The sequence below is a fragment of the Artibeus jamaicensis genome, unplaced genomic scaffold (assembly GCF_021234435.1).
Source record: "Artibeus jamaicensis isolate MK-2021 breed Jamaican fruit bat unplaced genomic scaffold, CSHL_Jam_final contig_700, whole genome shotgun sequence".
Lineage (NCBI taxonomy): Eukaryota > Metazoa > Chordata > Mammalia > Chiroptera > Phyllostomidae > Artibeus > Artibeus jamaicensis.
In genome coordinates this window covers 2552078-2566780 of record NW_026521930.1, presented here as the reverse complement: position 1 = coordinate 2566780, position 14703 = coordinate 2552078, and the positions used below count along the sequence as shown (strand labels likewise).

The 14703-nt window shown below is 43.1% G+C and overlaps 1 protein-coding gene across 6 annotated transcripts in view; it reads left to right on the top strand.

The window, feature by feature from the left end:
* The window catches only part of ARHGAP17 (Rho GTPase activating protein 17), a 91898-nt gene that overhangs the window by 50668 nt on the left and 26527 nt on the right, over positions 1-14703 (top strand). For all 6 annotated transcript variants that reach the window (XM_037127427.2, XM_053671805.1, XM_053671804.1 and 3 more), the window contains 7 exons: positions 453-564; positions 3525-3593; positions 3756-3837; positions 8687-8814; positions 10141-10252; positions 10962-11043; positions 12961-13041. In XM_037127427.2, the coding sequence (XP_036983322.2) occupies positions 453-564; positions 3525-3593; positions 3756-3837; positions 8687-8814; positions 10141-10252; positions 10962-11043; positions 12961-13041 (666 nt within the window). The remainder of the gene's footprint in view (positions 1-452; positions 565-3524; positions 3594-3755; positions 3838-8686; positions 8815-10140; positions 10253-10961; positions 11044-12960; positions 13042-14703) is intronic.

The window sequence follows — 14703 nt, the reverse complement described above, 5'->3', positions numbered from 1 at the left end:
CTTTTACTTGCTGAAAGTCATCACAGGTCAGGATGGAAGTAGGAAGAGTCCTAAGAGTCCTGTGGAACTGACTTCCAGTGGTATAGGGAATATTCAGCTCAAAGCACGAGAGTGGGGTGTTTTATAGCAAGGAGTCCGTTACTACACACTGTAGGAAACGGGTTTTGTGGCCGATTTCTGGCAGTGAGGTTTATGTGAGACAAGACATGGTCAGTTTTGCTTGGAGCAGACAGTACCTTCCAGCAGTGTAAGATCCTGTCATGGTGAGAAGCTGATGGCTCTTTTTGCCTGATTCCATTCTTAGAGGATAAACATGAGAGAAACTGCCATCCAGGTGCTGGTACCTGTCCCAAGTAGAATCAGTTTTGTGGAAGGAATCTGTCTCCCTCAGGTACATAAGGCCACGTATATACAGGTGATTCTCAGATAATGACTACCCTTGTGTTTTGCAGGTGGAACCAGGCTCACAAATCTTCAGGAACCAACTTTCAGGGGCTTCCGTCAAAAATAGATACCCTAAAGGAAGAGATGGATGAAGCTGGAAATAAAGTAGAACAATGCAAGGTGTGCAAACATGTATTGGCATCAACCTTTGGTTTTTGCAAATGATAGGTGAAAGGTCAAATTGTTTTTACATAATTCTTATCAGAGTACTCTGAATGGTATTAAAACTGGTTTTTATTTTCTTTTTATTTTCTAAGAGTGCATTCCTATATAATTAGAATAAAACATTTTTTTAAAGTCAAGTAGTGTATTTTAAAAACTCAACAAAAAATGTTTAAGCTTATTTAAAATAAAGAATAGGTGAAAAAAAAGGAGAGAAACCATAGCAAGACATACCATAAAGTTACAATTAAAACAATGTACAGTTGTTTTAGGCACCAAAATAGATCAGATTTTCTAAGATCTTCTAAAATGCTATTATATTTAAAGATTGAATTTATAATAAAAGGGTTATCATATGTCTATAAGGAAGGGAAGAATTATTTTTTAAGTGTTGCTTGGACAGTGGTTTATAATTTGGGATAAATGGAACTTTGTATCTTGTGGATTAAATTCCAGATTAGATGGGTAAGTGACCTCATTCTCTGTCATGTATCTGTGAAAACAGATGTTATTCCAAAGGTAGTTTGAGGTGGTAAAGACACAGGTCTTTGATGACTTATAGAATGATCAACTTCGACTTTTCTTGCTCTTACTATTTATCCTTTTCCAAAAATGTCCTCTTTATTCTACTAGATAGTGTTGGGTCTGTTTTATTTTAGTTTAATCAGGTCATGCTGTAATTCACTTTTCAATATAGCAAACCTTGATCAGTTCTAAACTCCCAAAGTCATGCCATAGCCTTGCATTTTAAAAGATGTTATTCAGATAAATTCTTCCGATAAAATAGTCTCACACTAGCATAATTCTGTTCAGCAGGGTATTAGCTTTGCCAGTGTCATTCACCCAGCAGTCTTGTTATAACTTAAATCTTAGCTAGGTTAAGATGTTGGCTACTTATTAGATGTAAATTTGGCTAGAGGTTTGTGGAGTCTGAACTGGTAGTACATTATGGGCTGAAGTCTCTTCCCTAAGCTTCCATACCATGGCTTGTCATTTCAAATGGTGAAATGTATTTTCAACCTAGGAAAATATTTTCTCTTTCTTTATGCTAACTTTTGGGTAATTTCCTGAGGTCTAAGTTCTGTTTCACTGATTACATTAGCTGTGTCTGATTTGCTGTTTAATTTATTCACATTGAGTTTTAAATTTCATTGACTGTATTTTTCATTTCTGAAGTTTCAGTTCTTGAATTCTTCCTTTTTTGCTGTTACGTTCTTTTTAGTACTTATTTTTAATTTAAAAAATAATTTTGTATATACTTATTTCAACAGTCTTTGGTAAGAGTGGTGGGAGTTTGCTTTATGCTGGTTGTTTTCTCATTTGTTTCATAATTTTGTATTGTAAGCTCATTTTAAGAGGGACTTCATATGTGGAATTCGTGGGGATTTGGTAATGAGTCTCCCCAGAGAGTATTTATTAGCAGTATGGGCCATTTTTTAACTCAGCGTTCTTACTCTTAAGATTCCTGGACCACACATATAGTGAAACCCAAGTGTATAACCTTCATGAAAGCAGGTCTGTGTTTATGAAATCTCAGGGAGATGTTTTACTGTCCCTGACCCAGAGCCAGTCCAAAACAGATATACCCTATTACTTCCATGTCTGCTTCACGAATTTTTTCTGATCTACCCTTTCTTTAGGGTATAGTTTCTCAGAAGTTTTATCGTTATGAGTGATGCGCATGCACCTGTCAGTTAACAGTTCTCACCTCACCAAGCCCAAGGCTTCCTTTTCTGTCCTCTGACCCCAGGTAACTGCTAGACTCTTAACACCTTGGCTACCAAAATTAGCACAGATTCACACCAGCTCATCCCTAACTTCCATTCATGTCAGGCTGGCCAACCGACCTTCCTTCCTTCCTTCCTTCCTTCCTTCCTTGGCTCTCTTCCTCTCTTCCTCCCTCCTTCCCTCCATCCCTTCCCTTCTTTACTCATCCTTTGTCTTTTCCTTTTCTTTTCTTTGGTTTTTATTTTTTGGCAGGGGGAGAATCCATTAATTCACTTTGTTACTTTCCCAGTAGTTCTTAAAGAATGTCTGTTACTCCTAAATAGCTTTTTCAGATTTTTTAAATAAACAAGGGACCCTCATGTTAATTTTGTATACCTTGATGCTAAAAATAGAAGGCAGGACATTAAAAATATATGTATGAAGTTCTAATGTGTGTATATATTAAGATTAACTATATATATATCCAGTTGCCTAATCTGTCACATTTTAAAAACTAACTTATGAAAGTAATTCACTTACATTAGTTTAAAAAATATCAAAAGTATAAAACATTATATAGTGAAGTTTTCCTTTTATCCTTGTCCTTTTTCTGCCTAATTTCCACTGCCCCCAGCAGGTAGCTACTTTACTAATTTCTTGTTTTTTATCTAGAGATATTTTTATATAACCATGGCGATAAAAATGTATCATTTTTCCTCTCCTTTTTTTAACCCAAGTAATAACATACTATAAGTAGGGCTCTATACCTCACTTCTTTTTTTTAAAGATTTTATTTATTTATTTTTAGAGAGCGGGGAAGGGAGGGAGAAGGGAGCAAGACATCAGTGTGTGATTGCCTCTCACATGGCACGCACTAGGGACCTGGTCCACAACCCAGGCATGTGCCCTGACTGGGAATTGAACTGGTAACCCTTCGGTTCACAGCCTGTGGCTCAGTCCACTGAGCTACACCAGCCAGGGCTATACCTTGCTTCTTAACAACATACCTTAGAGGTCTTTTTGTGTCTATCTATAATAAGGTCCCTGTTGCTTTTCTTATCCCCACACCAGGTTGTGCCAGTCAGCTGATAGATGCTTCATTGGCTCTGTTTCCATCCTGTTTTGCACTCGGAGCTCCAAGAAGTTAATTCCATATGCTGTTTTCTTTCAGCTCTGTCTTTCTCAGTGCTAATGTCTTCTCTCTTACTCAGGATCAGCTTGCAGCAGATATGTACAACTTCATGGCCAAAGAAGGGGAGTATGGCAAGTTCTTTGTCACGGTAAGCACTGGGCCCTTGACACAATGTTAAAGCATTATAAAAATTGAGTAATTTTAGCTTTTTTTTGCAAAAGATTTCATTTTTAGTTTTGCTCAGCCATGTGTGTGTGTGTCCATCCAGTGCTAACATTACTTTTGTTTTTGAATGTGGGTCTGTTCTCAGTTATTAGAAGCCCAAGCAGATTACCATAGAAAAGCATTAGCAGTCTTAGAAAAGGCCCTTCCCGAAATGCAAGCCCATCAAGGTAACGTAACTGCGTGCCGCTACCGCCTCCTCTGCTGCCTCTGCCTCTGCCCTTCCCCAACCCTGCATGCATTTCCTGTGGATGCGGTCTCTCTGCTGGAGGGCCTGTTTCCCAGCATCATCTCATCTTTTCTTGCTGCATTCCCAAATTTCCTCCAAACCCAATTAACATACTAATAGAACATTTAGAGAATCTTCTGGAATCTTTGGGGGAAGTTCCTATATATTTTTCCTCTTCTGAATAGGCTTGAAAAATTCTAGCCTTTAACAATCTTTTCCCAATCAGTTAATTGTCCCCCCAGGCTTGATTCTGGTGCCGTGACTCCATGAGCACACATTATAGGGAAAATGCTTTGGACTTTACAAAAGGAATTTCTAAGCCAGTCCTTGATGCCCCATCATCAGGCACTTAGTCGGTGACTGAATCGTAAGCCCTTGACCACATCCTTCAGATTTCCTGTTGTCTGGACACAAGGCTCTTTTGTGCATCGGTGCTGGTATTTTGCCCACCTCATTCAAGCACACTGCAGATACTGCCCATCGTTGTTATGAGTGGACTGAACTTCACCTAATGTTTAGTTTTATAGCTTTATTTGAACATTTCTCCTTTTGGTTCTGATTCTCTCTGACTTGCCATCAGAGCATTTACCAACAGAGATCAGCCAGTAAACACTGTTGAAGCAGAAGTTGCTGTGTCTTCTTTGGGTCTATTTTACTGTTTTGCTTGAGGTATGGATCTGACATTTGGAGCTTAGGTTGTTCCCTGCAAAACCGTTATTGAACTAACTGAAAAAGGATGAAACCAGATGCTGAGTGTAGTTACTGGCTATAAAGATAGGAAGCAGGTGTGTGAGCAGGGGTTGTGTTGTGGGTGTGCACACACACTGGCACCCTCATAAGTGCTACTTCTCCACTAAATTTTAGGAGGTCCCAGCAGGTTCTGGCTTTGTGGCTGGAAGTTTGTAGGTTATGGAATTGGGAAATTCTATACCTCGATGACCACAGAGTCAGCTCGTTAGTAGTCTCTAGTGCAGTGTGACTGATGCTCCTGGCTGTTCTTTCCAGGACAAGTGCCCTTGCTGTTCTGAGTGATCCATTTCCTGGTTCAAGGGTGATGCCACTGAGCATGGTGCAAAGAAAAGAGGCTGCTGGTGAGCATCCAGCCTCAGACGAGGCAGAGGCAGACTCACAGGCCAAGTTCAGAGCACAGAGAACCTGTGTTTATGGAATACCTACTGTGTTCAGGGCCCTGCAGGGGACAAAGTAGTAAACATCATTTTAGCTTCTGCAAGGCTTAGAGTCTTGTTGGGAAGAGTTGATTGACAAGAACAAAAAGGAGAAGATTAATTCAGCACTCTTTTTTTTTTTTAACTTCCATTCTGTTTTTCTCCTAAGCCTATTTTTCCTAGAGAAGTGTGTCAGAAAATCATGGGGAAGAGAGAGGGGGCAGGAAGGGGTTGAGGACGGAATAAGGAAAGCTAGTATCGGGGAGGGGGCAGCCAGTAAAGGAAATGTGACCCACCTTTTTCCCTTTCTGAGGTTGCTGCCTTCATCTCAGCCTCGGAGTTCAGCCTCTTCCACCTCTGCCTGTCCTCATATCTGCCTCTCATCTTTGTCCTGTCTTCTTCTTCCTTTTCTTTTTCTCTGTTTTCAGAAAGACCCTGAGTGTCCCTGTTGTAGAAAAATAATTTGCCTCCCCTGCCCCCAGGGGCCCTGCATGCCCTGATTTCCTGCTCATGGTCAGCTGGCACAGTGTCCCATTTAACATCATTCTCCTTCGTTTTTCTGGTGGGCTCCTTGAATGGCTCATCTCCACCTGCCACTTGCACCTTCCTACCACCTTCCCACTTTACAGTCTGGTTTCTACTCTTAATTACTCTGCTGTTAAGAAAACAACAACACTGTAATTCCCAAAGGAGTAGTGATGTCTTAATTGTCACATCCTGGCATTTGACACAGCTTAGGCCACCTCTTTCTTGTTAAAGTTTTTCCCCTCCTTTCACCCGATTGTTTTCTTTTACTGTTAGGGCTGCGTTTTCTCCATTTCTGTCCCCTTGCCAGAAGGCAGCCTTTGCCAAAGTGCTGTCCTTGCTCTTGTGTCTCTCCCTCCCTCCCTTATCCCTTTTCCCCTAGAAACCCTCATTTGACAGCCTCAGCTCTCGCCTTGATCACTGGCTGTCACCTTAAACGGACTCCCCCTCACACCAGCTGTCATTTTCTCCAGACAATCGGGTTTGAAGTCTTCGAGGCATCCTCTCTTTCCTTTCTCATCACTGTGGTCAGTTCTGTCATGTTCTGCCTGTGGCACCTTTCCTTTCCACTTCTGTTGTATGTCTGTGCTCCATGTCTTTGTCCCCTTGTGCATGAACTTGTGGGATGAAATGTCAGTTTCTGGACTCAAGTTTTCAGTCTTTTCTCAGGTTTTCTTCTTGGTCTTTCAAATTCTTGTCTGTCTTCTAAGACCCCCTCAAGCTCCCCTCCTTGCAAGGTCTTCTCTTACAACCGAAGCTAACAGTGAGCACTGTCTCCTGAATTGTTCTAGCATCTATAGTCTATACCAGAAATTGTAGGCTGGCACATCTCATTAAAGTTTTTTTTAAAAAGTAGTTGCTGCCCTGGCTGGTATTGGTCAGTGGATTGAGTGCTGGCCTGAGAACCAAAGGGCCATTGGTTCAATTCCCGGTCAGGGCACATGCTTGGGTCGTGGGCCAAGTTCCCAGTATGGGGCACTTGAGAGGCAACTACACATTGATGTTTCCCTCTCTGTCTTCCTTCCTTCCCTTTTCTAAAAATAAATAAAATCTTAAAAAAAAAAAACAACTAGTTGCCATCATTCAAAAACTATACTTTTTTTCATACAATCCTAATTTCTGGCTTCCCATGAAAGTTCAGAGGGTCTGGTGACCCAGGGTCTGCTTTCCCACGTAGCAACATGGGTGTGGTCCAAGGGGAAGCTGCAGCCTTTTGGGAGGCACTGTGCCCCCTCGCCTGGTTCAGCACCAACAGGACCACCTGGTCTACCCAGCCCCTGTAGACAGACACCATACTCTGTGACACTGTCTGTACCATCTTTATGCCCTGACTCACCAAATGTGTCTTGTGTTGTTCATTGCTGTTGTGTGTTTACATGTGTGTCCTGTATTTTCCTCATGATTAGACTGCTCTCACACCAAGGGTGGGAGTCTCTGTGAACTCCAGTGCTGTTGTGGTGTGTGGCACGTAATAGGTGTGTTGTTTGAGAGGCCAGTGACTTTGGTGGAGTTTGCACCAGGAGTTATTTCTAGGTCAGTGGTTCTCACATGTGAGCAGGGTGGGGAGTAGGGCACAATCTCCACTGTTCACTAGAAAGTTGCAGCAGGAGTTGGAGCCTACTGCCTCTCAGCGCCAGGCATGTGCTGGAGGAGATGACAGGGGCGATTGGCCCCACTTTCCTGGGTGGTTCTGATGTATCCCCCAGCAGAAGCATCAGGTGGCCGTGTTCTGCCCACGCCAAGAATCATTGCTTTAGATAAAAGGGACAAAGTATTCAAGGTAAGAGCTGGCCTCTGAGGGGCCATCACAGAGCCCTCTGCCTGAGAAGGGCCAGGCCCCTGGCTGCTTGCTTTGTTAGGAATTTCAGTGGCCGGGGCTGGACCAGACGCACGGGGCTCCAGACACTTCTGAGAGTGGCTTACTCCCTGATTTTGTCCACCACCCTCTTCCCTCACCTCATCCTTCAGCTTCTGCCCACCTGTTCTTTCTGTTGAATTTTAGCTTTTCGCAAGTGCTCAAGTCCGTGGTTTTATGGGGTTTCACTTCTCTCCCCTCCCTGTGTGCAGCCCATGTGATGGGCCCTGCATGTGCTCTTCCATGTGGGCAGGTGTAGGAAGACACAGAGAACACTGCCTGCTTTGAGCCAAGATTCAAACAGTAAATGCCCATTAACAATGTGAGAGGCAGGGGAGCCATTCTGAACAGTAGGAAGAACTGAGTGCTCCTCACACGGAGTTTTCACCAGCTGGTTTCCCTCTGTGCTTCCAAGAGCCTCCCAGACAGCGCTCAGTCCCTGCAGCCCCCGGCAGGCCAGAGCCAACCCCCCACTGCCTGTTCTGACTTAGTACAGCCCTTTCCTGTCTTCCTCCTTCTGTTTTCCTGCTTTCTTGTATGTATTTCTGCCAAACTGCCTCAAATCTTTTGTGGTCCAAAGCAGAGTCTATGACTTGAACATAAGGTAAAAAATTGCCTTCCTGCTGTCAGCATAGCTCCCAGCCTCGTGCTGTAGGGCTGTAGGTGCTGCCTTCTTTCCTGCTTAGTTGTTGGACCTGCTGGGAATGGCACTCGAAGGTATTGCCTATCCTGAGGTGTCGCATCTGAGTTCACACCAGCATCTCCAGTCCTGTGTGACCGTGCTTGACTTGTGTTTAAAATTTTGAGAAGTTACTTCTTTTTCACATTGAAGGAGTCTTCTCTATTACTTGTCTTCTAGATGAAGGCCGGTGCTTTTTTGCATGGCTAGAATAAATTTCTTTTTCAGAAATACAGTGTTCCGTGTATCCTCTGTTTAGCCAAGTCTGCCCACCTGTCATATGTTAATGTGGATGTGATACCGGGGGCGGGAGCCCCTTCTCCCAGGCACCCTGCCTTTGGGTGCTATGTAGACATGCTTCTGCCCCATAAGGCCTGTCCTGGCCTGTTGCATTTTTACGTTGTAGTAAGCGGTAGACAACGAAAGTTAGTGGGACACATGTTCCTCTTTCCCAAAGCCCCATCTACCAGTCTGCTAATAATAATCTGCTTTGGTAGCTTGGGGAGGCAGTGGGTTGGTGATGCCGCAAGGTTGTCGGGTCTTACTGACCGGTTTGCTGCTGTAGATAAGTGGGCGGAGAAGCCAGCCTTCGGGACTCCATTGGAAGAACACTTGAAGCGAAGTGGCCGGGAGATCGCGCTGCCCATCGAAGCATGTGTGATGCTGCTGCTGGAGACCGGCATGAAGGAGGAGGTGAGGGCACCCGTGCCCCTGCATCTGTCTTTGTCACACAGTCCCGTCAGGAGGGGCAGAGCAGCGGCCTTCCAACTTTACTCACCATGACCCAGCTGTAAATTGAGGCCTGTCACAGACACAATAACTGGGGCTGAGATTTCCCAGGACAGTCTTTACTGTCCTGCCTTGTGGCTCACTCTGATCTTGTTGTCCTCTTTGATCCATTTGGCACTGTGGTTGTGCTTTGTCAGAATGAGTTCCACCACACGATAAGGGACCAGGGTTTCCATGAGCTTCAGTTTTTACAGCAAGAGTCTCACATTTGTGTGGTGCTCTGCGGTTGTTGGGTGCAGGTAGCAGGTTTACATACTTTATTTTCTGAAGTCCTTACCCCAAGAAACTCCTTGAACCCAGCAGGGCTGGTCCCATTGCTTCTGTCGTGTAGATAGGAATTCAGTGTACAGGGAGTTCATTTGGGCAGAGCCAGAATCAAAACCAAAGTCTTTGCTTTCTTCTAAAAACTTTATTGACATATAACAGACATACAAAAAGTGTATGTATCATGCAGACAACTTGATAAATTCTCACAGACTGAGCCATGCATGTAATCAGCACGCAGATCAAGAAGCTCCCCAGGAATGCTCATGGTATTTCCTTCTGGTCACCACCTATTCTTCAAATGATGTAACCCCAACTTCTAATAGCCTAGATCAGTACTTTTCCTCCAGGGCCCATTGTTTTCCCCTCAGGAGACATTTGACTGGGTCTAGGGACATTTTTGGTTGTCACAGCGTAGTGGGATGAAGAGGGTTGCCACTGTCACCCAGAGAGTCGAGACCAGGGATGCTGCTAAACGTCCTACAGCACACAGGACTGCCCCGCAGGAAGGAATCATCTGTCCCGAAATGCCAGTACTGCTGAGGTTCAGAAATTGCACTAGATTAATTTTGCTTAAAACCCAAGTCTCATAACTCCTGGCCCAAAGTCTTCATAGTCCTGCCTCACTCGTTGACCCTTCATGTCAGCAGGTTTTCTCTCTGCTCTAAGTAATATTTAGGGCAGTGAAAATGCAGTTCAGTCTAACAATTTTTCTTGAGATATCCATTTTTTAAAATATTCGTAACTTAAGAAATCTATAGCATCACCCTTGTGGAAGTATAAAACATTGCTTTTATATAGATTTCTAGTAGGCACAGATATTTTAGCAACAGGGCAGGGCAAGGACTATTGGGTTGGCAGTGTAACCCTTCTGCAGGTGAGGTACGCTAGAATTTGGGGCCAGGTGGGTGCTGCTCAGTACGGGCTGGCAACTTGAACTTGATGCTAATGGCTTTTCATCTTCAGGGCCTTTTCCGAATTGGGGCTGGGGCCTCCAAGTTAAAGAAACTGAAAGCTGCTTTAGACTGTTCTACTTCTCACCTGGATGAGTTTTACTCAGACCCCCACGCCGTAGCAGGTGAGCTCCAAGGAGTGCCCTCCAGGTGGTGGGCAAGTTCTGTCTCAGCCAGTTTATCGATGTTGATTTTAGTTTTAAGTGAAATGGTCCCCTTTTAGGCTTAAGTGACAAAATGGAAAAAGTAGACACACACAAACACACAGACACATCTTTTCTATTCTTATTCTACCCGCTCCCCTGAATATTACATAAATGGGAAAATGGCTTGTGATCTAAATATTCGAAGAGGTGCTTGTGTTTTCTTCCCTTTGCTCACCCCCAGCGTGTCCGTCTGCCTGGGGGCGCGATGTATGTTAAGAAGGTGGCTTGGAAGCTGATTTGGTTTTCCGTTGATCTGCCAGTGTGCAGGGGAGGGTGAAAGTAGGTTTGCACTTGTGAGTATGCGGAACACAGTTTATTCTTTTTTGTATTTTTTCTCTTACTGTTGTTCCATCACAGTTGTCCCAGTTTCCCCCCATTCTTGTATTATTACTTATTAATTATACTATTATTTTTCATATAAACAACTGTAAACCTACTTTTGCCCTACCCTGTATGTTGCAAGGGATGGAAATTTTTAGGAGTGTTTTTTCTTAACTACTCCCACCAAGTCATGATTTGTTCTATGTGTTTGGAAGATTGTAATTGAGATTGTTTCAATTTGCAAAATAATGTGTCCTCAGAGTCCCAGCCTTCCCCCTTTTCATACTCAGAGTGTTAATAATTTCAGGTGCTTTAAAGTCCTACTTACGGGAATTGCCTGAACCTTTGATGACTTTTAATCTGTATGAAGAATGGACACAAGTTGCCAGGTAAGTTTAGAGAACACTGAGTTTTAAAAGTTAAAGAAAATGATGTAATATTGTGTCCCATTTGTAAATCATCTTACTCTCATGGATGAGAAAAATAACATTCGATTAGCATATTTGTTAAACAGTCTATATGCCTCAGTTCTTCAGTTGATGGTGAAAATATTGAGTGTTGTCATTATTAGTGTGGGAAGTCTGCCACTTATGCAGTGGCTTAAATGTGTGTCATTTAAGTGAACGAAGACATACATACCCACATTATGGATGGGCTTTTGTATTGAAGAACGTCCTGCCACTGGGGACAAGTGTTGTACCAGCCAATGTACCTGTTGAGCTACATGGAAACTCAGGTGTGCAATAATGTAATGTTGACATGCTTAAGCTTACTAGGCATTTACTATATTATGAGTACTGTACTAATACCATTCACTTCCTGTAACCATAGTTAATAGCTTAAGCAACAGATGTTGTTGCTATGATCGTTTTACAGATAAGGACACTGAGGCTTGGGAAGGAACAGGGCCAAGACAGTATTGAGTAATTACAGGCAGAGCTGTAATTCAAACTGGTTGGACTTGAAAACTAGGTTCCCATTCTTTATCTTATCCCTCTGTCCCGAGTGTCAGTCTGTCTAGGAGTGGTTGATTTTAGCAGAGCAGAAGTGTTCTCTCACCCCTTCCTCTGAAAGGTGCCTAATTCCTCAGGCCTGAGGGAAGAGAAACAAACTTCACTCTCCATCCACTCCCTCCATCTTCAGACACTGTCGCCCACTCCCTTAGAAATAAGCCATTTGCTCTGATCAGTTCTGGTAGAAGGGGTATGAGACCTTTCTGGTCACTTCAGCTAGGCATTTGTATTTGAGCATCTGTCACGGTGCGGTGAGACTTTGTCCCTGGAAGATGGTGAGGATTTTAGATTCAGAACAAGTTCCTAGTTGTGGTTGTCTCCTTGGAACCCAGCATGGGGCTCAACCTGATGTAAATATTCATTTTCGTGGGACTGAGGAATGGGACCTGGCCATCTGTCAGGTAGGGGAGAGCTCTGGGGTTGTTTTATTGGCTAGCCTTTTCCACTGCTCATAAAGCTTGACTCCCCCCTGCTCTTGACGCTTACAGTCGTCTCTGTGAGGAACTACACTTTTAAAGCAGATGTCTGTCTTTTGGTGTATTGATTCTGTGCTTGAGAATTATCAACACAGGCCACCATTCCATCCCAGGGACACATCACCTGGCCTCTGGAGTAGAATTAAGTTTAATCTCTACCCATAACTCTAGACTGGCTCAGTGCTGAAGGATGTTTTAAGTTTTAGGGAGTATTGTATTGGCAGCTTCTGATTCTGTCTCCCACTGGTAGGCAGAGTGGACTCTGCTCTACATAATGTGGACCCACCCTTTTTGTGCCTGTGAAAGTTTGCACATTGAAACTGTGTAGCAGCAGAGCTCCTGGAATTGGCTTCACAGCAGGATGGAGGCAGGAATAGACAGGGTCTGGGAGCCTGCAGCTGGGCCAACTCACCTCTACTGGCTGTGTTTAGGACAAGAGATCTGGGCTCCATGAAGCCCAGGATGAATATACACATTTTCTAGGCAGAATTTCCAGTGATGTCTTGTCTCCTGTGTGCCAGGCATCGATTGGTGTAGGTGGTTTCACATGGTTATACCTCTGAGACCTCGGTCACTCAGCATAATCAACCCTCTTACTTTAGGCCAGCACATCAGGAGATTGCTGGTGAGGTTAACTGACTGCTCAGAGTTAAATAGTTTGTTGCTGTATGACTCCAGATCTGTTTATTTCTCAAGTCTGTTCTGGTTTTCAACTGCTTTCACCATCACTGGAGATAACATTGTTAATGTCGCATATAAACATGGGGATTTCTAATATGTGTTTTAATAAATGGTATGGATAAAATTTTTTTCTTAGTGTGCAGGATCAAGACAAAAAACTTCAAGACTTATGGAGAATATGTCAGAAGTTGCCACCACCAAATTTTATTAACTTCAGGTATGTATGATTGACATTCTGGAAATAAAGCCACCAAGATACAGTGACTCAAGAGTGAAAGTAGGTTTAATCCCCAGCAGAGAGGCTGTTTAATTCAAGCATGCTTGGCATGCTCAGAAGTGCTGTGGGGGGTCACTTGGGGCTGCCGGGAGGAATGGAATTTGACATTGGGTTGCTGTGATCCATCTGAAGCATGTAGGCATTCACAGGTAAGCTGCCCAGTCATTTCACTACTGCAGCTACTGGGGAAAATTCTGTGAAAAGTGTGGTTGACTGTATATGGGATTTGTGGTCTAAGTTGTCCTATATGTAAAAGGTAAAAATTAATCAGTAGTTGTACTTTAATATCTTTCACCTATGCTACATAATTAATTTTATTTATATTTTAATATATTTTATTGATTATGCCATTACAGTTGTCCCATATCCCCCCTTCATTCCCCTCCACCCTGCACACCCCCTCCCTCCACATTTCCCCCCTTTAGTTCATGTCCATGTGTCACAAGTTCTTTAGCTTCTACATTTCCCATACTATTCTTGCCCTCCCCCTGGCTATTTTCTACCTACCATCTATGCTTCTTATTCTCTGTACTTTCTCCCCCTTTTTCCTCCTCCCACTCCCCTGTTGCTAACCCTCCATGTGATCTCCATTTCTATGTTTCCACTCCTGATCTAGCTGTGCTTTTAGTTTGCTTTTGTTTTAGGTGTGGTTGTTAATAACTGTGAGTTTGCTGTCCTTTCACTGTTCATATTTTTTATCTTATCTTAGATAAGTCCCTTTTAACATTTCATATAGTAATGGCTTGGTGATGATGAACTCCTTGAACTTGACCTTATCTGGGAAGCACTTTACCTGCCCTTCCATTCTAAATGACAGCTTTGCTGGATAGAGCAATCTTGGATGTAGGGCCTTGCCTTTCATGACTTGGAATACTTCTTTCCAGCCCCTTCTTGCCTGTAAGGTTTCTTTTGAGACATCAGCTCACAGTCTAATGGGAACTCCTTTGTAGGTGACTGTCTCCTTCTCTCCTGCTGCTTTTAAGGTTCTCTTCTTATCTCTAATCTTGGGTAATTTAATCATGATGTGTCTTGGCGTGTTCCTCCTTTGGGACCCTCTGAGCTTCCTGGACTTCCTGGAAGTCTATTTCCTTAGCCAGATTGGGGAAGTTCTCCTTTATTGTTTGTTCAAATAACTTTCCTACTTGTTGCTCTTCCACTTCTCCTTCTGATACACTTATAATTCAGATGTTGGAATGTTAAAAATTTCCAGGAGGTTCCTAAGCCTCTCCTCATTTTTATGAATTCTTGTTTCTTCATTCTGTTGTGGTTAGATGTTTTTTCCTTCTGGTCCAAACCATTGATTTGAGTCCTGGTCTTCCCATCACTGTTGGCTCCCCATAAACTTTCCTTTATTTCACTTTTCATAGCCTTCATTTTTCCCTCTAATTTGTGACCATATTCCACCAATTCTGTTAGTATTCTGATTACCAATGTATTGAACTGCATCTGATAGTTGGCTATCTCTTCATCGCTTAGTTCTGTTTTTTTTCTGGAGCTTTGATCTGTTCTTTCATTTTAGGCCTTCTTTTTTTTTTTTTTTTTTTTAGTCTCAGCACATCTGTTACTTAGTAAGGGGCAGAACCTTAGGTATTCACCAGGGGT